We start from the raw sequence: 23,888 nt of genomic DNA, 5'->3' as shown, positions 1-23,888 counted from the left end.
GTGTGTGTGTGTGTGTGTGTGTGTGTGTGTGTGTGTTTCTCTCTGTATGTGTTAGTATGTGAAGTTTGAGCCATTCATGACTTGCAAAAAGAACACATTCCACCGACAGTTTCACACACACACACACACACACACACACACACACACACACACACACACACACACACAGAGATATATATATTAAATTTTTTTTATTTTTTATTATATCTTCTTTTTCTTTTTAATATGTTCATGTATGTGGTATGTTCACAACAGTCGCAGTCACAGCGTGACGAATATCAAATTAACAAATTCATTTATATGTTTATATATATATATTTTTCCCCCATACGTGAATGTACAGGATTTGTTCCTGTCAGTTATTCCTGGACGAAGATGAAATATAAATATGATATATTTTTTCATTTGCGCGTTGTGTTTTGATGACAGTTAATAATGGACGAGGATCACTATTTTGGCAACATCCTCGCACTTCGTCAGTTTGCCTCCAAGAAGAAAATAGCGTTGCTTGGCAACCCGGTGGAAAAGGACGTGTAAGTGGAGTGTGTGTGTGTGTGTGTGTGTTCATGTGTGTGTCCATGCGTGTGTGTGTGTGTGTATCTTTCTTTAATCTAACATCTTTTCAATTTGAGTGATGTAAGACGTGTGTGTGCATGTGCGTGCATGTGTGTGTGTGTGTGCGCGCGCGCGCGTGTGTGTGTGTCTTTCGTTAATTTAACATCTTTTCACTTTCGTGTGTGTGTGTGTGTGTGTGTGTGTGTGTGTGTGTGTGTGTGTGTGTGTGTGTGTGTGTTTATCTTTCTTTAATCTAATGTCTTTTCAATTTGAGTGATGTAAGACGTGTGTGTGTGTGTGTCTGTGTGGTTTTAATATTTTTTTTTCTCTCTCTCCTTTAAGCAGTCTGGAGACGTTTTAGTGTTACAAAAATGAGTGACTCCCACCTGTTAGGCATGCTTCAGCGTCTGTCTGTCTTTTATCGATTTGTTTGTTTATGTTGTTTTTTTCTTTCAGTGTTTTTATTATTATTTAAAAAAAAAAAACTTTCTTGTCTGTCTTCTTTACTTTTATTTCATAAAATTCTTTCATCTTACCGTTCGTCCTTCCTTTTTGTGTTCTTTGTTGTTTTTTTCTTCTTCCTTCTTATTTGTTCTGTCCTTGTCGTCTTTCCTACTATCTGTCATTCTGTTTTCATTTAATTTTTCTTTATTTATCTCTTTAAAACAAAAACCCTGTCTTCCTTTCTTTCTTTCAAATTCTGTCCCCTTCTTTCTTTCTTTCTTCCTTTCTTTAAAATTATATCTATCTGTCCTTTTTTTTTTCTTCAGTTATCTTTCTTTCTTCTTTCTTTCTTTAGAATTCTTTCTTTCAAGCAGTTTTCTTTTTTTCGGACTGTTTCTTTCATTTTTTTCTTTCTTGCTTTCTTTTCTTTATTTCCTAAAATATATTTCTTTTCTTTCTTTTTCTTTTTTCGTTTGTATTTGTCGTTTCTTTAATATTCGTTCTTTCTTTGATACTCTTTTCTTTCTTTGTTAATGATCTTTCTTTTAATTTTCCTTTTTCTTCGGTTTTCTTTCATTATTCCGTTCTATCTTTAATATCCTTTCATTTTTTTCATTCATTCTTTCATTTATTAATATTCTTTCTTTCTTTAACACTTTCATTTATTTCTTTAATCCATTACAATACACTACAGTGCAGTCCAATACAATACAATGCAATGCACTTCAGTGCAATGATATACAATCCAGTTCAATGAAAACCAAGCCAAGCCAATCCAATAAAATCCAAATACAATACAACACAGTGCAATACAGTGTGATACAACACAATGCCACACGACCCGATCCGATCCAAAACAGTACAGTGCGGTGCATTGCGATTTGATACAATACAACAATACAATACAACGCAGTGTAATCCAATCCAACCCAACCCAACCCAATCCAATCCAGTACAATACAACTCATCCGTCCCAACCCGTCCCAACCCATCCCATCCCATCCCATCCCAACCCAACCCACCCCATCCCATCCCATCCCAACCCAACCCATCCCAACATAACCCATCCCATCCCAACACAACACAACGAAACACAACCCAACCCAACCCTACCCCGCTCAACCCAACCCTACCCTACCCTACCCAACCGTACTCTACCCAATCCAACCCTACCCTATCCTACCCAACCCAATGCTACCCAACCCTACCCTACCCTACCCTACCCTACCCAACCCAACCCTACCCTACCCTACCCAACCCAACCCAAACCTACTCTACCCAACCCAACCCAACCCTACCCTACCCTACCCTACCCAACCCTACCCTACCCAACCCTACCCTACCCTACCCTACCCTACCCTACCCAACCCAACCCAACCCAACCCAACCCTACCCTACCCTACCCTACCCTTCCCAACCCTTCCCAAACCAACTTAACCCAACCCTACACAACCCAACCCTTCCCAAACCAACCCAACCCAAACCTACCCTACCCTACACAACCCAAACCTACCCTACCCTACACAACCCAAACCTACCCTACCCTACCCAACCCTACGCTACCCAACCCAACCCAACCCTACCCTACCCTACCTTACCCAACCCAAACCTACCCTACCCAACCCAACCCAATTATAGCCTACCCTACCCAACCCAACCCAACCCAGTACAGTTCAGTGCAATGCAACACAATTCCACACAACACAAACCAGTTCTGCACAACACAACTCAACAAAGCCCAACACAACCCAGACAGTGCAGTACAGTACTGATGGTGTCTCTGTGTGACAGCTGGGAACAACCTCCAGCGGAGATCAATGCGTTCTACAACCCTAACTCCAACGACATAGGTATTCTGTGTGTGTGTGTGTGTGTGTTGGGGTGCGTGTGTGTGCGTAGGTGTGTGTGTATGTATGTGTGTGTGTGTGTGTGTGTGTGTGTGTGTGTGTGTGTGTGTGTGAATAGAATAGAATAGAATAGATTTATGTTTAGATTTTTTAGATGTGCGTGTGTGTTGGTGTGTGTGTTGGTTTCTCTGTCACGTACACATACACACACACACTCTCTCTCTCTCTCTCTCACGCACGCACGCACGCACGCACACACACGCACACACACACACACACACACACTCTCTCTCTCTCTCTCCCTGTCTCACGCACACACACACACACACACACACACACACACACACACACACTCTCTCTCTCTCTCTCTCCCTGTCTCACGCACACACACACACACACACACACACACACACACACACACACACACACACACACACACACACACACACACTTCCCCCAGTCTCTGTCCTTGTCTCTCTATGTTTCTCTGTCAGTCTGCCTGTCCCTCTGTCTGTGTTTCTCTGTCTGTCTCTGTGACTGTCTCTACACCTGTCTCTATGTCTGTCCATCTCTCCGTATTTCTCTGTCTGTCTTTCTGTCTGTCCTTCTCTCTCTCTCTCTTTCTGTCTTTTCTCTCTGTATCTGCCTCTATCTGTTTGTCCGTCAGTTTCTCTGTTTCTCTAACTGACTGTCCGTCTCTCTGTATTTCTTTCTCTCTCTGTCTGTCTGTCTCTCTGTCTCTGTCTGTTTCTCTGTCTCTCTAGGACTGACTTTCTGTCTCAGTATCTCTCTCTGTCTGTATCCCCTCTCTGTCTGTGTCTCTACCTTCCGTCTGTTTCTCTGTCTGTTTGTCTGCTCTCTCTGTATTTCTGCAAACTTTTTTTGATACTTTTTGACACACAAATTGAACAAGCCTTGAACTATGGAGCGGAAATATGGGGACTCATGCCAAATAACCAAATGGAAAAGGTACATGCATTTGCAATGAAGCGCTTTTTTGGTGTCCCATTACACCCATCACACACTATAATGTATGGCGAAACCGGCAGGTACCCATCGCATATTAGATAAATTGTAAAATGCATAAAATATTGGCTCAAACTAACAAGACTGCCAACATCACGATTGTCTGGACAAGCATACGAGATGCTGCTACTGCAAGAGAAGGGCAAACAGAACTGGGTATTCCACATCAAGAAAACACTAACGGAACATGGATTCGGTCTTGTTTGGACGAGCCAAGGAGTAGGGCACGAGAGCGGCTTTGTATCGGAATTTAAAGATAGACTTATAGCATGTTACAAACAAAACTGGCACGGAGAAATAGAGAGCAATGATACGTATAAATGGTTTTATTCATTTAAATCAATATTTCAAACAGAGAAGTATATTAAGATTATAACAAATAAATGGCATAAAATCTGCTTTGCGAAGCTCAGATTGAGAGCACTTGGACTGAATGCCAACAGAAGATGGTTCGATCCAGACGTAGCAACATCTCCTTGCCCAGTGTGTGGCGAAAGCCCAGAAGATGAAAATCATTTCATATTTAACTGCAAAAGATACGATGAATTACGAAAAAAATGCACCATTTTCAATACAGCTCTAGCACAGAGAAAAGATTTGTTCGGCATACCAATGACAGAAAATGAAGATATGATACTTTCACTTACAAAATATGTATCTGAGGCAATATATATACGGAAAACGTCCACAATCGGTCCAAATACTCATTAGTCAATCAAAAATTAGTATGGGTTCTATGAGAAAAAAGCATAGATAAAAAAAAGGAAGGGCTACATTTGGATGGTCAGTCTCGACATTGTAATTATTTGATGTGTTCGTATTGATATGATGTGTATAGATGTTACATGTGTAAATATTTTTTATATAATTTATCTGTATTTTGTTTTCTGTGTACTGTCCAAATTTTGGAGACAAAGGACTGAAAAAAGGCAAATTACCCCCTGTCACATGTACTTTTAAGCTAATAATAAAGTGCCAAAGTGTCGCAAATCTCTTATTAGTTTATGTTTTTTTCAATTCTGTGTTTGTTTGCTTGTTTTTTTGTTTGTTTTTCTGTTCCATTTCATCTATTTGCACCATTTTGTTTTGATTTGTACCTTCTATGTCACCAGAACTTTTCAGCTAATGACAATAAACATTTCAGTGTTCAGTGTTCTCTGTATTTCTGTCTGTGTCTATTTGTCTGTCCGTCAGTTTCACGTTCGTTCTCATCACTGATGATGATGATGACCTTGCAGTTCCCCCCCCCCACACGCCCCTGCCCCCTGCCCCCTGCCCCCGCCCCCTGTACCCCGCCCCTCGCCCCTGCCCCCCCCCCTACCCGCCCCGGCCCCCTGCCACCGCCTCCCTCTGTTCGTCGTCTGCTGTTCCTTCCACATACAATCCGACACCAACCGTGTTTATCCGTACATTTCTTACAATGGATCACTTCTTGTCTCGTGCCATCGGTATCGTTTTGCACATCCCACACGATTCGATTGCCTGTGACAAGGAGTATGAAAGTATTGATCATATTTCACGACTGATTGTTCATCAGTGGTGATTTCTGTTTCTTCGTCAGGTTTAGTTTTGCGTGTCAGACATGATTTGATTAGTGTGGTGTGGCTCAGTGAATTGAGGAGTAATGGTATTGCGCATGGGTTCCAAGAGTACATGTTGTCTGATGGGTTGTATAGGTCAACGAAGATTACTGAGGAATACACGTTCTCATTTTTTTTCCTATCACGCACGCTCTCGCACGCATGCACACACACACACACACACACACACACACACACACGCACGCACGCACGCACGCACGCACGCACGCGCACGCGCGCGCATGCATGCAAGCATGGAAGACCGACCGACAGACATATAGACAGACAGACATATTCACACACACACACACACACACACACACACACACACACACACACACACACACACACACACACACACACACACACACGCATGCATGCATGCATGCGTGCAAGACCGACCGACACAGACAGAGAGACAGACACACGCGCGCGCACACACACAGACACACACACACACACACACACACACACACACACACACACACACCGTAAAAAAGAAAACGGAAGAGAGAGAGAGAGAGGTGAGATTGATAAATTGTACCAATCATTTTTTGTGCAGTTTTTCCAGCAGGCATCTTGCAGCCTCTCTTTTACAGCGAGCATTTTCCAAAGTGAGTAGATTTCGATATTTCCTTCCAATTATATTGTTGTTTTATTCATTTTATTTGCTTGTTTAGTGTGTGTGTGTGTGTGTGTGAAAGAGAGGGAGAGAGAAAGAAAGAATATTTTTCAATATTTCCTCGCAATTATATTGCTGTTTTTCTTAGCTGTTTCTTTATCGTGTGTGTGTGTGTGTGTGCGCGTGTATGTGTAGTCCTGTGTGCACGATCGCGCGCGCGCTACACTTAAGCGCTAAAAACTCGAGCATCTGCGCACAAAATTCGGAGTACATGTGTCTTTGCATTGCGAAATGCAATTGTGTTTATATCAATCAGTTTAACGTAGTTGTTTTTTGTTGTTGTTTTTTCGGGGTGGTGGTGGTGGGAAGCCTTTTGTTACGGCTTGCGCAATAGTTTTCAAGTTACTCGACCTTTTGCTGTTCAAATCATCTTTCTTTTTCTCCCCCCCCCCCACTTTTTTATGTAGAGTTGGGTGTCTCATTTCTAGAAAATTTACCCTTCGGTTTTATATTCATGGAGCACCTGATTTAAACAGTGTGTTCTTTTCGAAAAGGTCACAATACAAATACAACGAATTTCACTGGACAACAAGATAATCTTGTATAAGATTATATTTATTTGGAAATTATGTTGTAGTGTGCACGTGCACACTAAATATGTGACTGATGTCTCTGTAAGTAACGTGTCTACAGCATGGAGTGATGGCCTAGAGGTAACGCGTCCGCCTAGGAAGCGAGAGAATCTGAGCGCGCTGGTTCGAATCACGGCTCAGCCGCCGATATTTTCTCCCCCTCCACTAGACTTTGAGTAGTGGTCTGAACGCTTAGTCACTCGGATGAGACGATAAACCGAGGTCCCGTGCGCTAGCATGCACTTAGCGCACGTAAAAGAACCCACGGCAACAAAAGGGTTGTTCCTGGCAAAGTTCTGTAGAAAAATCCACTTCGATAGGAAAAACAAATAAAACTGCACGCAGGAAAAAAAAAAAAGGGTGGCGCTGTACTGTAGCGACGCACTGTCCGTAGGGAGAGCAGTCCGAATTTCACACAGAGAAATCTGTTGTGATAAAAAGAAATACAAATATGATACAAAATACAGAAAACAAAGAAACGAGTGCCGTGGTGGTTTGAATGGTTTAAGCGTTCGATTCTCACCTTGATTTTCTGGACTTCGATCCCCAGTTTCCACGCACCTGGTGGATTGAGGGAGGGGTGGAGAGTTTTCCGATCTCCCCAGGTCAACATAATGTGCAGACCTGCTTTGTGCCTGAACCCCCCCGCCCCTTCGTATACGCACGCATAAGATCAAATACGTACGTTGAAGATCCTGTAATCCATGTCAGCATTTGGTGGGTTATGGAAACAAGAACACGTCCATCATGTACCCCCCACCCCCACCCCCGCCCGAAAACGGAGTGTGGGTGCCTTCTTGACGAGGGTGAAAACTAGTCATACGCGTAAAACGTCACTCGTACATACACGAGTGAACGTGGGAGTCGCAGCCCACGAACGCAGAAGAAAGATAAAAGAAAAAGTGAGAGCAGTACAATTGACAGACAGACAAGGAATGAGAGGCGTGTGGTGGAGAGGAGAAAAGGGGGGGGGGGATCATGGGTACAGAAAGGAATTACGCAGCGCTCTGTGTGTGTGTGTGTCCTCACGTGTGTGACAATATCAAATCCATATAATCAGTGGTCTTCGCCACAGAAATTGAAACAAAAACAAACAAAATTGAGACAACCTGTTTATGTTTAAAAAAAAAAAAAATTTTTTTTTTCGCTTCATAACCTGATCTTTGTAAGGAAAAGCAATTTTCTGATTTGTCAGTTTCATCTATTTTGTCGCTTCGATAAATTCAGATGTAGCAATCATTTTTATAGACTGAAAAAATATGTACGTTTTGCTATTTCCAGATAATCGGATATGCCTGTAATAGGTGTTAAATTTCACATCAAATCAAATTGTTGTTTGTGTGTGTGTGTCTGTGTGTGTGTGAGTTCATGCGTATATATATATATATATATATATATATATATATATATATATATATGTGTGTGTGTGTGTGTGTGTGTGTGTGTGTGTGTGTGGTGTACGCACACGTGCACACGTGTGTGATGTGTGCGTAGTGTAGGGAAGTCTGTAATGAAAATCATCATTGAGATTGTGTGTGTGTTCGTTCGTTCTTTAGTTTAAAAAAAGAAAAACAAAAACAAAAAAACAAAAACAAACAAACCAGCCAACCAATAAAAAACAACCGAGCATGCGACTGACCTACAGATAAACTGAACACGCTGGTCAATCCTTGAGAACCCACCACAGGTTTGTTGTAAAAAACACTGACAACACAGAATGAAAGAACAAGAGAGGCAAGGCCTTCAAGACTCACTTGTGATAAATTAAGTCCCCTAGCATTAATTACAGAGTAATTTCCCTTTTTTACTATATGCCCCCAAACGTTTGCAAAATAAAAAAAAAATTCCATGCTTAGCAAAAGAAGTTCCTGTTTGAACAAAAAATGATAATAATGACTCCTCTTGTTGTTGTGTCAGAATAAGAGGTCACTCTTGTTGCTGTGTCAGAATAAGAGGTCAAAGTGCCAAGTTTAGAGAATACAAAAAATATAAATATAACAGTAAATGCAGTTTGCATATAATTAGGCTTCTTTTTAAAAAAATTTTTTTGTGCCCATCCCATAGGTGCAATATTGTTTTAAACAAGATGACTGGAAAGAACTGAATTTTTCCTATTTTTATGCCAAATTTGGTGTCAACTGACAAAGTATTTGCAGAGAAAATGTCAATGTTAAAGTTTACCACGGACACACACACACACACACACACACAGACAACCGAACACCGGGTTAAAACATACTCACTTTGTTTACACAAGTGAGTCAACAACAAAAAAACAAAAAACCTTTCCAGGTTAAAGGTCCTATAAGCCTTGTATGCCCATCGGGGCAGTGAATTCAAACCCGCTGTGTCTTGGGCTCGGCATAGGAAGACGGGGCCCAGTCCTCTCCTTTCTCCCGCCGTTTTAACTGTATCCCCAACACGAAGTCAGGTACCCACTCACACTCTGGGTGGAGTCGAGGAATTCGGGGTTAAGTTGCGTCCCCCCCTCCCCCCACCCACCCCTAACGACATTACACGATTTCCTGTGCAGCCGCCAACATTACATTTACAGGAAAGCGTGTGATGTTGTCAGGGTAGCAACCCATTTCGTTTATTCATTTATAGTCTGTTCATCTAAGATGATGATATTAGACTGAAAATAAATATTATTATTATTATTTGGATTATTATCATTTCTATCATAATGATGATCGTTAGTATTAATTAGAAATCGACATTTTTGTATATTCGAATGAAAGGGGGGGGGGGCAAGGGGGGGGGGGACTAACTAAGAAAGGAAGAGAGACAGAGAGAACAGAATGTGGAAAAGATAGAGTACAAAATCTAAAATGGAGAGGGTGAGTGTCAGTGATTGGAGAAAGAAAAAAACATAATATTGGAAGGGTGTGTGTGAGAGGCTGGACTCGGGATGCGGGATTAGGACACAAAAAAGCAAAAAAACAAAAAACAAAAAAAACAACAACAACAATAATCAAATATTGTATGCACTACTTCTGTAGATTATTATTTGAAAAGAGGTTCATGTGGGGACCTACAATAAAAAAAAAACCCAACAAGCACCCCATCCTAACCCGATAACGACAGTACACGCTTTCCTGCACAGCCGCCAAAATTTACATTTACAGCAAAGCGTGTGATGTCGTTGTCAGGGTAGCACCCCATCCTAACCCGATAACGACAGTACACGCTTTCCTGTACAGCCGCCAAAATTACATTTTCAGCAAAGCGTGTGATGTCGTTGTCAGGGTAGCACCCCATCCTAACCCGATAACGACAGTACACGCTTTCCCTTACAGCCGCCAAAATTACATTTTCAGCAAAGCGTGTGATGTCGTTGTCAGGTTAGTAACGGGTTACGACGGTGGTTTTCGGGCAGTTTTCGCCATAATTTGCCTTCTCAGAGTGGAAGACAAAGGTCAGTGATTGTTATTTATGTTATACTTCATGCCTGCATTGCGATACACACGAAATACACTGTGCCTATAGCGCGAGGACTTCAGTATTCTATAACTGGATATCACATGTGTTGCACAGGATGCTATAACTGGATATCACATGTGTTGTACAGGATGCTATAACTGGATATCACATGTGTTGTACAGGATGCTATAACTGGATATCACATCTGTTGCTATAACTGGATATCACATGTGTTGCTATAACTGGATATCACATGTGTTGCACAGGATGCTATAACTGGATATCACATGTGTTGCTATAACTGGATATCACATGTGTTGCACAGGATGCTATAACCGGATATCACATGTGTTGTACAGGATGCTATAACCGGATATCACATGTGTTGCACAGGATGCTATAACCGGATATCACATGTGTTGCACAGGTCTCTGAACTATGGGGGTATTGGAGTGGTGATCGGTCATGAAATAACTCATGGATTTGATGACAGAGGTGAGTTTGTGTGTGTATGCTTGAGAGAGAGGGGGAGAGAGAGAGAGAGAGAGAACTCAGAACTCAAAACATTTTTTATTCAAGGATTAATATTTTAGACATAGCTTATTCTTCCAATCTGTCCTTGCAAATCTACATCTATTACAAGTAGCACACACATAAATGAAGAGAAAAGGTATTCATGCAGAAGAACATACATAATGAAGAAAACACCCCACCCCACACACACACACCCACACACACACACACATGCATACACACACGCGAGCGCGCACACACACATACACATACACACACATGCGCGCGCACACACTGACACACACACACACGCACACACACACACACACACACACACACACACACACACACACGCACACACTAAAATTGACAGATGGATAGGAAAGTGAGTCAGAGAGAGAGAGAGAGAAAGAGATGTCACCAGTTTTCAAGTTCCAGAAACATCCGGGCGTTCAAAAGGTACGGTATTGTTACTGCCTCTGAAATCCACGTATGGCAAGTGCAACAACATACCACAGTGACTACCACCATCACCAATATTACTTGGACATTTGTCACGATTATGATAGAACGAAATGAATGAATTTATGCACGCATAAAAAAAAAGGAACGGAAAAAATAGAAGAAAGAAAAGAAGAAATAGAACTCAAAACGTTTTTATTCAAGGATTAAGATTTTAGACATAGCCTATTCTTCCAATCTGTCCTTGCTAATCTACATCTATTACAAATAGCACACATATAAATCAAAGGAAAAGGTATTCATGCTGAAGGGAGAGAGAGAGAGATATGAACAGGCGAAACGGGACTGGGGAGCTGACGAAACATGACGAAGAGTCAGAACCCCTGGATGACATAGAGGGTGGAGAAACGATCAAGGAATAGACAAAAAAAAAAAAAAAAAAAAGGGTGGGGGTGGGGGGGGATCGTTCACCGTGGCCAAGTGGTTATAGCGTTCCGCACTGACGACTGGGAGGACACAGGTTCGAGTCTCCAGCTGGCTTGGTTTTATTCGGCCCCGTAGCCAGCTTCTACCCGAAGCTGAGTGTGTTAGGAGCTCAACTGTGAAGACTGGGCCCACACAGTGCAGGGTCGTCCACTTCACGGGTTTGTCTTATTGTGGGGGGGAGTGTTGCTCCTTGATTGGTTTATTGTTGCTTACAGTCCAGCCGACCGCACAGGGCCATGATTATTAGGACTGTGACACCATACAAATGTTCTTTCACGGTCAACACAAAACTGTCACATTCACACATCCCCCCCCCACACCCCCCACAAACCCGAAACCTACAAAACACAGTTCATGACACGTTATTATGCTAACCATTCAGCTCCTTAGGGCAAAATAAGATTACACACACACACACACACACACGCACGCACACACACACACACACACACACACACACACACGCAGAGAGAGAGAGAGAGAGAGAACTGAGCACATAGGCGAACTGGAAATAGGCGAATCGGAATCACCAGATATCATTAGATAGGCGAAACGGGGCGACACAAATGAGAAATGCTTTGCTTGTCATTACCTGCTGGGGTGGGGGGGTGGGGGTGGGGTGTTGTTATTTGGTCATTAGTTGACGGAACAGCAGGAGGCCAATGTTATTGCCATGGAGATAGACGGCGGTTGATAGATATCTGAGGACGAGGTCCCCATGAGTGATTGATTTGTGTGGACGATTTCTGTTTTTTTTTTTTTTTTGATTGGTCTGTTCTTGGGTTAAAAAAAAAGTTGTCGCTTTCTTTTTCTTTTTTTTTTCTCAGTGATTTTCTTTCTTCTTCTTCTTCTTTCTTCCCTTCTTCTGGGTTAATTTTTTCATCTTTCTGTTCTTCTTCTTCTGCGTTCACTCGTATGCACACGAGTGGGCTTTTACGTGTATGACCGTTTTTACCCCGCCATGTAGGCAGCCATACTCCGTTTTCGGGGGTGTGCATGCTGGGTATGTTCTTGTTTCCATAACCCACCGAACGCTGACATGGATTACAGGATCTTTAACGTGCGTATTTGATCTTCTGCTTGCATATACACACGAAGGGGGTTCAGGCGCTAGCAGGTCTGCACATATGTTGACCTGGGAGATCGTAAAAATCTCCACCCTTTACCACCAGGCGCCGTCACCGTGATTCGAACCCGGGACCCTCAGATTGACAGTCCAACGCTTTAACCACTCGGCTGTTGCGCCTGTCATCTTTCTGTTCATTTTTCTTTTCTTTCTTTATTTGTGTTTATGATTTTCTTGTCTTTCTTTCATTTAACTTCTTCCTTCCTTTCTTATTTTTTTTCATTTTCATTCGATCTTTCTTTCAATACTTTTTGTTTCTTTTTCTTCCTTTCTTTCTTATTTTTTCATTTTCATTCGATCTTTCTTTCAGTACTTTTTGTTTCTTTTTCTTCCTTTCTTTCTTATTTTTTTTCATTTTCATTCGATCTTTCTTTCAATGCTGTTTGTTTCTTTTTCTTTTCTTTTTTTTCGTTCCTTTGTTTTCTTTCTTTCTTTCTTCAGTCTTTCCTTCTTCGTTTCTTTCTCTCTTTATTCATTTAATTCAGTTATTCAACAGATTCTTTCTTTCATTGATTCCTGCTGGTTTGTTTGTTTTCGTCCCTTCTTTCTTTCAGTTTTCCGGTTTCAATCCGGCTTTCATTTCCATTATCTCACATTTTTTTTCTATCTATCTATCTATCTATTTATCTATCCATCTGTCCACCTATCTATCTATTTATCTATCTATCCGTCTGTCCATTTATCTATAATTATATTATTTTATCTATCTATCTGTCTCTATATATCTATCCATCTATCTATCCGTCTATCTATTATCTATCTGTTTATCTGTCCATCTATCTATCTATCCATCTGTCCACCTATCTGTCAGTCTATGTATGTATCTATCCGTCTGTCCAGCTATCTATGTATCCATCTATCTATCCATCTATCTATATATCTATCCATCTATCTATTTATCTATCCATCCATCTATCTGTACACCTATCCATCTGTCTATCTATCTATCTATATATCTATAGCTGATGTCTGTTCTTTCTTTATGGCCCTTCTTGTTGGTCCTTCATCACACTCTCTCATCTCATCTATCCCTTGACCCGTGGGTGGGTCGTTGGGGCACCATGGATGACTGCCTGGTCAGCTCGCGCCACCTGCCTCGGTCCTCAGCGGCCCTTTGAGTTGTGGCAAATGGCAGGCCCGTCCACTCTTTGATGTTGTCCTCCCACCGCTTTCTCTGTCTGCCTCTCTTCCTCCTTCCTTGTACGGTACCCTGCAGGATGGTCTTGGCTAGGCCGTCTGATCGTGTGACGTGTCCATACCAGCGGAGCTTGCGTTCCTTCACTGTGGTTAGCAGGTCTTTGAATGGGCCAATGGCGTTTTGGACTCTTCTTTTCACTTCCTCATTTGTGATGTGGTCTTCATCACACACAGCATGGAAACGATACATGTGGATCCACAGAATACAGCTGTGAAACGGAGTGCCGTGAAGATGCAGAGACTGCTTGGAAACGAATGCTTTCAGATTTGTTCCAAGGGATGATTTTAAGTGAGGGAATTCCAGGTCTGTACTGCTGTGAGGAGCTCAATGCTGTCCCGATATCTTTCTCTCTGTTGAGTCTGGGATGGCGAAAGATTCTGTCATGGGCAGAAGAGCCCAGCTGAATCTCTCATCCAAACTCTGTGGAGTGTCACGGTTGGAAGGGCGCGAATGCCGTTTCTAGGATTTGTGGTGAATGTCGTGGAGTAGTCCGCCCCCCCCCCTCCACTCCCCCTCCTGTGTGAAGAAGGGTTCACCTTTGGTGCGTGCGTACTAGTAAGCTAGGTATGTACATGTGTGTGTGTGTGTGTGTGTGTGTGTTCGTCAGGCCGGCAGTACGACCTTCACGTTATAATTATTGCTATTATCATCATCATGATTGTTATCATCATCATCATGATTGTTATCATCATCATCATTATCATCATCATTGTTACCATCGTGATCATCATTGTTATACGCCAGGTCGGCAGTACGACCTACACCGGATCATCATCATTGTTATTGTTATCATCATCATTATTGTTATCATCATCATCATTGTTATTGTTATCATCATCATCATCATCACCATCATTGTTATCATCATCATCATTGTCATCATCATCACCATTGTCATCATCATCATCATTGTTATCATCATCATCATCTTCATGATTGTTATCATCATCATCATCATCATTGTTATCATCATTGTTATCATCGTCATCGTCATCATCATCACCACCATCACCATCACCATCATCATCATCATCATCATTGTTACCATCGTCATCATCATTGTTACACCCCAGGCCGGCAGTACGACCTACACGGGAACTTGGTCCAGTGGTGGGACAACGCCACCATAGAAGCTTTCAGGAGACGGACCCAGTGCATGGTCAGCCAGTACTCCTCCTTCAAACTGGAACAGACCGGACACTACGTGAGTTGTTTTCTTGTTGTTACTACTGATGTTGTTGTTGTTGTTGTAATTGGTGGGACAACGCCACCATAGAAGCTTTCAGGTGACGGATCCAGTACATGGTCAGCCAGTACTCCTTTAAACTGGAACAGACTGGACATTACGTGTGAGTTGTTTTCTTGTTGTTACTGATGTTGTTGTTGTTGTTACTGTTGTTGTTGGTGTTACTGTTGTAATTGGTGGGACAACGCCACCATAGAATCTTTCAGGAGACAGGCCCAGTTTATGGTCAACCAGTACCCGTCCTTTGAATTGAAACAGACTGCACACTAAACCAGTACCCCTCCTTTGAATTGAAACAGACTGCACACTACGTGTGACCTGGTGTATGGTCAACCAGTACCCCTCCTTTGAATTGAAACAGACTGCACACTACGTGTGACCTAGTGTATGGTCAACCAGTACCCCTCCTTTGAATTGAAACAGACTGCACACTACGTGTGACCCAGTGTATGGTCAACCAGTACCCCTCCTTTGAATTGAAACAGACTAGACACTAAGTGTGACCCAGTGTATGGTCAACCAGTACCCCTCCTTTGAATTGAAACAGACTAGACACTACGTGTGACCCAGTGTATGGTCAACCAGTACCCCTCCTTTGAATTGAAACAGACTGCACACTACGTGTGACCCAGTGTATGGTCAACCAGTACCCCTCCTTTGAATTGAAACAGACTAGACACTACGTGTGATCCAGTGTATGGTCAAACAGTACCCCTCCTTTGAATTGAAACAGACTAGACACTTCGTGTGACCTAGTGTATGGTCAACCAGTACCCCTCCTTTGAATTGAAACAGACTGCACACTACGTGTGATCCAGGTATGGTCAACCAGTACCCCTCCTTTGAATTGAAACAGACTAGACACTAAGTGTGACCCAGTGTATGGTCAACCAGTACCCCTCCTTTGAATTGAAACAGACTAGACACTACGTGTGACCCAGTGTATGGTCAACCAGTACCCCTCCTTTGAATTGAAACGAGACTGGACCCAGCGGTAACACGTCCGTCTAGGAAGCGAGAGAATCCGAGCGCACGGGTTCTAATCTCACGCTGGCCAGAATTTTCTCCTCTCCATTTCCACTAGACCCTGAGTGGGGGTCTGAACGATAGTCATTCGGATGAGACGATAAGCAGAGAGAGGTCCCCATAGTGGAGTGGGGAAAGTTGGGGTAAAGTTCCTTTCCCAGGGACACAACACCATGCCGAAAGGAGGGCCTCGAACCCTGATCACTGGTGAACACTGGATCAAAACGCTTTACCCATTCAGCAGCTGCGCTTCGATTCTACAACTGCGCTTCCATTAGTAGAATTTTCTCAAGGCCTGACTAAGCGCGTTGGGTTACATCTGCTTGGCAGATGTGGTGTAGCGTATATGGATTTGTCCCAACGCAGTGACGCCTCCTTGAGCTACTGAAACTGAAACTAGTAGACTGCAATATCTTTTTCAATTAATTCTGCTAACAATTAAGAGTGGTGACTCTCCATTCACAAGGTGCACACCTTAATTAATGCTGCCAGCGCCACCGATTCAGCAAGCACGTGGGTACATTAGAAGGTACGTTGGAACGAACCCAGACGCTTTCCTTAACTCTCTCCATACGAACGACGAAAGAGAAGACGTTAACAGCGTTTCACCCCAGTTACCACCATCAAAATATTGCAAGCGGAAGGCTCTTATACTGAAGAGGTGAATGTTGACAAAGAATACCACAATCCTGACGACGGAAGCTAAAGGTTGGGTCATTGAGACACCCACTGGACATCCGAGGGGTCTGTGTAGAGGAGAAGAGAGGACTGGCCGTACTGAGTGAGTTAAAATAAAGGAAGTTTTCCGCTTGAGTGTATGTCAGTTTGAACGTGGACGTACAAAACGTGAAAGTGGTGTTGATGTTGATATTGATGTTGATGTTTTCAGATCAACGGGAAACACACGCAGGGAGAGAACATTGCAGACAATGGAGGTCTGAAGCAGGCTTACAGGGTACGTGTAGAGATGTGTGTGTGTGTGTATGTGTGTGTGTGTGTGTTTCTCCCTGTGTGTGCGTGTGTGTGTGTGTGTGTGTTTCTCCCTGTGTGCGCGCGTGTGTTTGTGTGAGTGTGTGTGTGTGTGTGTGTGTTTCTCCCTGTGTGTGCGTGTGTGTGTGTGCGTGTGCGTGCGTGTGTGTTTGAGTGTGTGTGTGTGTGTGTGTGCGTGCGTGTGTGTGTGTGTTTGCGTGCGTGCGTGTGTGTGTGTGTGTGTGTGGTAACATAATTGTGTGTGTTTCGCTCACCTGTTTGTATGTATCGGGTGTCCCCCAAAAAGTGAACCGCTCTTTGACAAGTATTTTCTTAGTGATATAGTAACCGAATTCATTGAAAATTTTCACGCAGTAACCTTAGGGTATCAGCAACAAGTCTGCAAAATATCTAAAAGTTCGGCCGCAAATTATATGAGTATTGTCAAATTCAAAATAGCATGTCAAAAAATTCAATATCAGAGCTGTGCAATGTGACCTTCATCATGTTCATGCCAGTTGCCAGGTGTTGGCATCTGTCAATCAGTGTCAGTCTAAAAATAGCCTGTCTGGGTGTCAAGTCTATTGATTTGTTTTAATTGTTGTCTGTATCCAAAATCAGTTCTGTCCAAAGTTTCAGTTTGGAAGGATCAACCATGCCTTGGAGTGAAAGTGATAAGGTTACCTTGAAAACTGTTTCGATGAAAAAGGCTGGTGTGGAAGAAGAATCGTAAAGGAATTTCATGGCATTTGGTGGAGTCATGTCACTGTAAGTAGACTTATCGCTAAAATACGCACTACAGGGTCAGTAGCAATTAAATTGGTAGTGGGAGACCCAAGACTGCATGTTCGGAGAAGAACAAGGACCGTGTTGAGGAACTGATTCAGTCCCAGGAGGAGAACCCAGGAACCCACAATCTCTTAGAAGTTGCAAGCGATTTACAAGTGAGCAAGTCTTCTGTGCAAAGAATGGCGAAAGAGGATACGGGTATCAAGGAGGGACCAAAATGTTAGAGGGAAAAGAAAAAACTCCCTGCCGTAACTTGAATGACCGCTACTCGGCCACTGATGTGAAACGGATCATTTTCACATACGAGAAAGACTTTACGTTAGAGATAGCTAAAATCGCCAAAACGATCGCGTTTATGGGAAACAGAAACGAGAAATTCAGCCATCTCGCCTCTGTCATGAGACCTGGATTTTCAGAAAAGATAATGATTTCAGCTGGAGTATCCTGGAAAGGAAAAACAAGCATTCATTTTATTGACACTGATAGAGTCATGGTTAATAGTGAAAGCTACATTCAGTTATTGGATGATAATCTTCTCCCAGATTGTAGGCGTCTTTATCCTAGAAACAGTTACGTGTTTCAGCAAGATGGGGCTCCTTCACACACAAGTAGGGTAACCCAGGTCCATCTGGAGGAGGCACTAGCAGAATTCATCAAGAAGGATGAATGGCCTTCACAAAATCCGGACTGTAACCCAATGGATTATGCCATATGGGACTCTCTGAAGGAGAAAGTTTACCGGGGAGTGAGAGACAAATTGACCGAGCAGGCGTCAAAGGACAGGATAATTATGTCATGGGAGGAGATATCGGTGGAAGAAATACGCAGAAGCATTTTTGCTTGGAAGAAACGGCTTCGTTTAGTCGTGGAGGAAGATGGAGGCCACATTGAGCATAAACTGAAATAAGTGAGTTTTCCTCTGATACTGGATTTTTTGACATGCTGTTTTGAATTTGACAATACTCGCATAATCTGCGCCCAAACTTTTAGATATTTTGCAGACTTGTTGATGATACCCTAAGATTACTGTGTGAAAATTTTCATTGAATTCGGTTTCTATATCACTGAGAAAATACTTGTCAAAAAGCGGTTCACTTTTTTTGGGACACCCGATATATTCGTATTTAAATCTGGACGTATTCACGTGCAAACTTAAATGTGCATGTGTACTTAATGCGTAAATACACATCTAGGTATACAGGCATGTAGGTGTATGAATAAATATACGTGTGCGTGTATTGAAATACGAATAGGTGTGCATATGTAACTGTGTGCGTTTACCGTTATTGTCAGTGCTCATGTCCGTATGCTCGTGTGCATGCGCAATTTAAGTGTTGTTCAGTTCCGTTTCTCAAGGAGGCGTCACTTCGTTCGGACAAATCCACATACGCTACACCACACCCGCTAAGCGTAATTATACCTGTGGAGCAGTGTAGCCCGGCGCTCAGTCCTTGAGGAAAAATAAGAAGAAAATAAGTGAAGTAAGTCACAAAAACCAATAAACAGGTAAGTAAGTGAGAGGGCGGGCACGTCTCGCCTGTTAGTTTCAATATCTCAAGGAGATGTCAACTGCGTTCGGACAAAATCCACACACGCTACACCACACCCGCTAAGCGTAATTATGCCTGTGCAGTAGCGTAGCCCAACGCGCTAAACCTTGAGGGAAAATAAGAAGAAAATAATAAGATAAGATACAAAAGTAAATAAACAGACAAGTAAGTGGGTGGGCGGGCAAATCTCACCTGTCAGCTTCAATATCTCAAAGAGGTGTCAGCTGCATTCAGACAAAATCCACATACGCTGCCTCACACATCTGCTAAGCGTAATGTCCGAGCGGCAGCGTAACCCTACGCGCGAAGTCAGGCCTTGAGGGGGGTGGGGGGGGGGGGGAAAGTACAAAGGTATGTTATACGGGTATGCCCCCTTCTTCTCTCAGGCGTACAGAAAGTGGGTGGAGATACACGGAGAGGAACAGCCACTACCCGGGATAGGGCTGACCCATGACCAACTCTTCTTCCTCAACTACGCTCAGGTACCTGGCTATAGCGCTGATTCTCTCTCTCTCTCTCTCTTTCAGTCTTTCCCTCTCCCTTCGCTGTGTGTGTGTGTGTGTGTGAGAGAGAGAGAGCAAGCGAGTGAGCGAGCGAGAGAGAGAGAATGTGTTTGTTTGTTTGTTTGCTTGTCTGTCTCTGTGTACATATAAAGTCTGTCTGTCAATATTTTTTTTGCCAAACACGTGCGTGCGCTCGCTCGCCCCCCCACCCCACTCACCTACTCCCCAGCCTACCTCCCACCCCCACCCCTACCCCCACATACAACCCACACCCACATTGCAAACCCACATTCACACACCGACAATCTCCACCCCCACAAACACATAATCGACACACACACACACACACACACACACACACACACACACACACACAGTCGAGCCCACCCACCCCCACCCGAGCCCCACAACAAAAACACCACCACCACCACAAACAAGCACGCCACCAGAAAAGGAAAAAAATTCCTCACGTGTTTCACGTGCCGCCAACAGATCTGGTGCGGCAACATGCGAGACGAGGAGGCCCTGCATACGATACGGACCTCAGCACACAGCCCTGGCCCAATCCGTGTGCTGGGCCCTCTCTCCAACTCTCTCGACTTCGCAACCGCCTTCAACTGCCCCGCCGGGAGCCGTATGAACCCGCGCCACAAGTGTTCCGTGTGGTGAAAAAAAATGTTATAATTAAAAAAAAGAAAGAAAAAGAAAAAAAGGAGAAAGAGGAGCGTCGGTTTAAAAAAAAAAAGAAGTTTTTTCTTTTTTGCTTCGTGGGGTAATTTTTGTGGTGCGGATGCTGATTTACACGTATATATTTTTAAATTTTTTTCCATTATTATGATTATGATTGTTTTTTGGGGGTGGGGTGTGAGGGGGTGAAGGGTTGTTGAGTGGGGTGGTGGCTAACGGAGTTTGTAGTTTGTTACACACACACACACACACACACACACACACACACACACACACATATATATATATATATATATAGACACTCACACCCACCACACACACGCACGCACACATACATTCATTCATATATATTCATCCATTTCTATATTTATGTATACGTATGTACATATATATCTGTATATACATAGATTTTGTCTGGTTCGTTGTCGTCGTTCTCTGTGTTGTTGATATTGATGCTGTTATTGTTCTTTCCCGTTTCTTCTTCATGGACGATGACGACGATAATTACGATGGTGATGATAATGATGATCGTTTGGCAATAATGGAGATGACTGTTCTCTTCTTTTCTTTTCCTTTTTCTTTTATTTTCTTTTTTTTTGTCATTGGAGTTTCGTCGTATTGTTGTTTTCTAATTTTTGAATTTTTAAAATTTTTATAATAGTGTGACAGGCCGTGTTTGGTCACAGGTCGTGTTTGTCACAAGGCCGTGTTTGGTCACAGGCCGTGTTTGTCACAAGGCCGTGTTTGTCACAAGGTCGTGTTTGGTCACAAGGTCGTGTTTGTCACAGGTCGTGTTTGGTCACAGGGCCGTGTTTATCACAGGTCGTGTTTGGTCACAAGGCCGTGTTTATCACAGGTCGTGTTTGGTCACAAGGCCGTGTTTGTCACAAGGTCGTGTTCGTCACAGAGCGTGTTTGTCACAAGGTCGTGTTTGGTCACAGGTCGTGTTTGTCAGTACCACGTCCAGTCTCCGAGATTTGATTTACGTCAGCATAGAAACGGGGGGAAAGAGATAAAGGCAGAATGAGATCGAGAAGTGGAGAGAGAGAGAGAGAGAGGGGGGGGGGGGACAACAACAAAGAAGGAGAGAGAGAGAGAGAGAGAATCACAGGGACAGAGGCAGAGAGAATAATTATCAGCTGCTTATTAAACAACACCACATCAAGCACGCTGACTTCCGCAAATGCAAAGACCACACACACACACACACACACACAGAGGACAACAATGCAACATTGTAGAAAGAAAGGATCGCTCTCCTATTTCTCTCTCAAGCTTATTTCTCTCTCTATCACACACACACACACACACACACACACACACACAGAGCCACAGGACTGGAGGAGAGCTAAGCGCCTTTGGCTGTAGTCGCCAGCGTGGAGTGGCAGGCACTGCAGGAGGGAACACCCCCCCCACACACACACACACCCTCCCAGCTATTTATGTTCCTTGTTTGCTGTGAGGATTTAGCCCCCCCCCCCTCTGTTTGCGTTGTTGATGGCAGAATTTATCATCATTGTTGTCTTATTTATTTGTTTATTTATTATTATTATTATTATTATTGTTATTATTATTCTTATTACTACCTTTTTTCATATTATGATTATTATTTATTTATCTATCTATTTATGTATTTATTTACTTATTTATGTACGCTTATCTATTATTTATTCACCTTTTTTTTCTCAAGGCCTGACTATCTGCTTGGCAGATGTGGTGTAGCGTATATGGATTTGTCCGAACGCAGTGACGCCTCCTTGAGCTACTGAAACTGAAACTGGCAGAATGGTTTGGGATTGGACCCCTGACGCAATTGATCACCGGTGATCAAGGTTCGAGCCCCTCTATTTCGACAAGGTGTTGTGCCATTTTTTGTGTGTGTTTTGTGCGATTTTAGCTCATCACTCCACCCAGTTTTGTGTTCGAATGGGTGGCTACCCGACTTAGGTTTTGGGGTAGTTTGATAAATGGCGGAAAGAGAGGATTGGGCCTCCGCCTTCCTGTTTCGAACCCTGGACATTGTGGATGTGAAAGGAAATCACTGACACGACGGTCGTAAAAAAAAAAGGCTTTGGGAACTTGAACCTATTGTTTTTATGATAACTGTTGTTGTTGGTGGTGTTATCATTATCTCCCTCTCTCTCACTCCCCCACCTCCCTCTCTCACTCCCCCCACCCTCTCTCACTCCCCCCCTCTCTCCCCCCCTTCCTCTCTCACTCCCCCTCTCTCTCACTCCCTCTCACTCTCCCCTCCCTCTCTCACTCCCCCCTCTCTCACTCCCCTCCCTCCTCCTCTCTCACTCCCCCACCTCTCTCTCTCACTCCTCACCTCCTTCTCTCACTCCCACTCCCTCCTCCTCTCTCACTCCCCTCACTCCTCCTCCACCTCCATCTCTCACTCCCCCCTCCCTCTCTCACTCCCTCCCTCACTCCCCACCTCCTCTCTCTCTCCCCACCTCCCTCTCTCCTCCCCCTCTCTCTCCCTCCTTCCTCCCCACCTCCCTCTCTCTCCCCCCTCTCACTCCCCCCTCTCTCACTCCCCCTCCTCTCTCTCACTCCCCCTCCTCTCTCACCCCACCCTCTCTCACTCCACCCCCCCTCTCTCACTCCCCCCCCTCTCTCACTCCCCTCTCTCTCATCCCCCTCCCTCTCCTCACTCCCCCTCCTCCCTCTCTCATCCCCCTCCCTCTCTCACTCCCCTCTCTCTCCCCCTCCCTCTCTCACTCCCCCTCTCTCACCCCTCCCTCTCCTCTCTCACTCCCCCTCCCTCTCTCACTCCCCCTCTCTCACCCCTTCTCCCTCTCTCACTCCCCCTCTCTCCTCTCCCCTTCTCTCCCCTCTCTCTCACTCCCTCCTCTCTCTCTCACCCTTTTTCTCTCCCTTCCCCCCTCTCTCTCTCACTCCCCTCCTCTCTCACCCTTTTTCTCTCCCTTCCTCCCTCTCTCCCTCACCCCCTCCCCTCTCTCTCACACATAATGCAGCTTCCTGACAAGCCCAGCCAGCAAAGCGAATATTTCAAGATAATTAATTAAAGAACAAAATTTATGAGCGGACAGCGTTTGTGTCTCTGTGTGTGTGTGTGTGCGTGTTCCTAGCTATGATTAATTGTCCTGTTCCGTTTATCTAAATCAAAAGAAAGGGTTCTGACTACTTTGAAAGAAAAAGGAATTTATGGACTTTTTCCCCGAGACAGTTACACTTATT

At 43.7% G+C, this 23,888-nt stretch overlaps 1 protein-coding gene across 1 annotated transcript in view; it reads left to right on the top strand.

Annotated features, from left to right (window-relative positions):
- The window catches only part of LOC143302061 (neprilysin-1-like), a 57,513-nt gene extending 36,847 nt beyond the window's left edge, over positions 1–20,666 (top strand). Inside the window, exons 12-19 of the mRNA XM_076616560.1 lie at positions 430–533; positions 2,791–2,849; positions 6,015–6,066; positions 10,557–10,624; positions 14,988–15,118; positions 17,076–17,141; positions 19,881–19,976; positions 20,490–20,666. Of these exons, the coding sequence (XP_076472675.1) occupies positions 430–533; positions 2,791–2,849; positions 6,015–6,066; positions 10,557–10,624; positions 14,988–15,118; positions 17,076–17,141; positions 19,881–19,976; positions 20,490–20,666 (753 nt within the window). The remainder of the gene's footprint in view (positions 1–429; positions 534–2,790; positions 2,850–6,014; positions 6,067–10,556; positions 10,625–14,987; positions 15,119–17,075; positions 17,142–19,880; positions 19,977–20,489) is intronic.
- The last annotated feature ends 3,222 nt before the right edge of the window (positions 20,667–23,888 follow it).

This window comes from Babylonia areolata, chromosome 28 (assembly GCF_041734735.1).
Source record: "Babylonia areolata isolate BAREFJ2019XMU chromosome 28, ASM4173473v1, whole genome shotgun sequence".
In the NCBI taxonomy this organism is placed as follows: Eukaryota; Metazoa; Mollusca; class Gastropoda; order Neogastropoda; family Buccinidae; genus Babylonia; species Babylonia areolata.
This window is presented reverse-complemented; position numbering and strand designations above follow the sequence as displayed.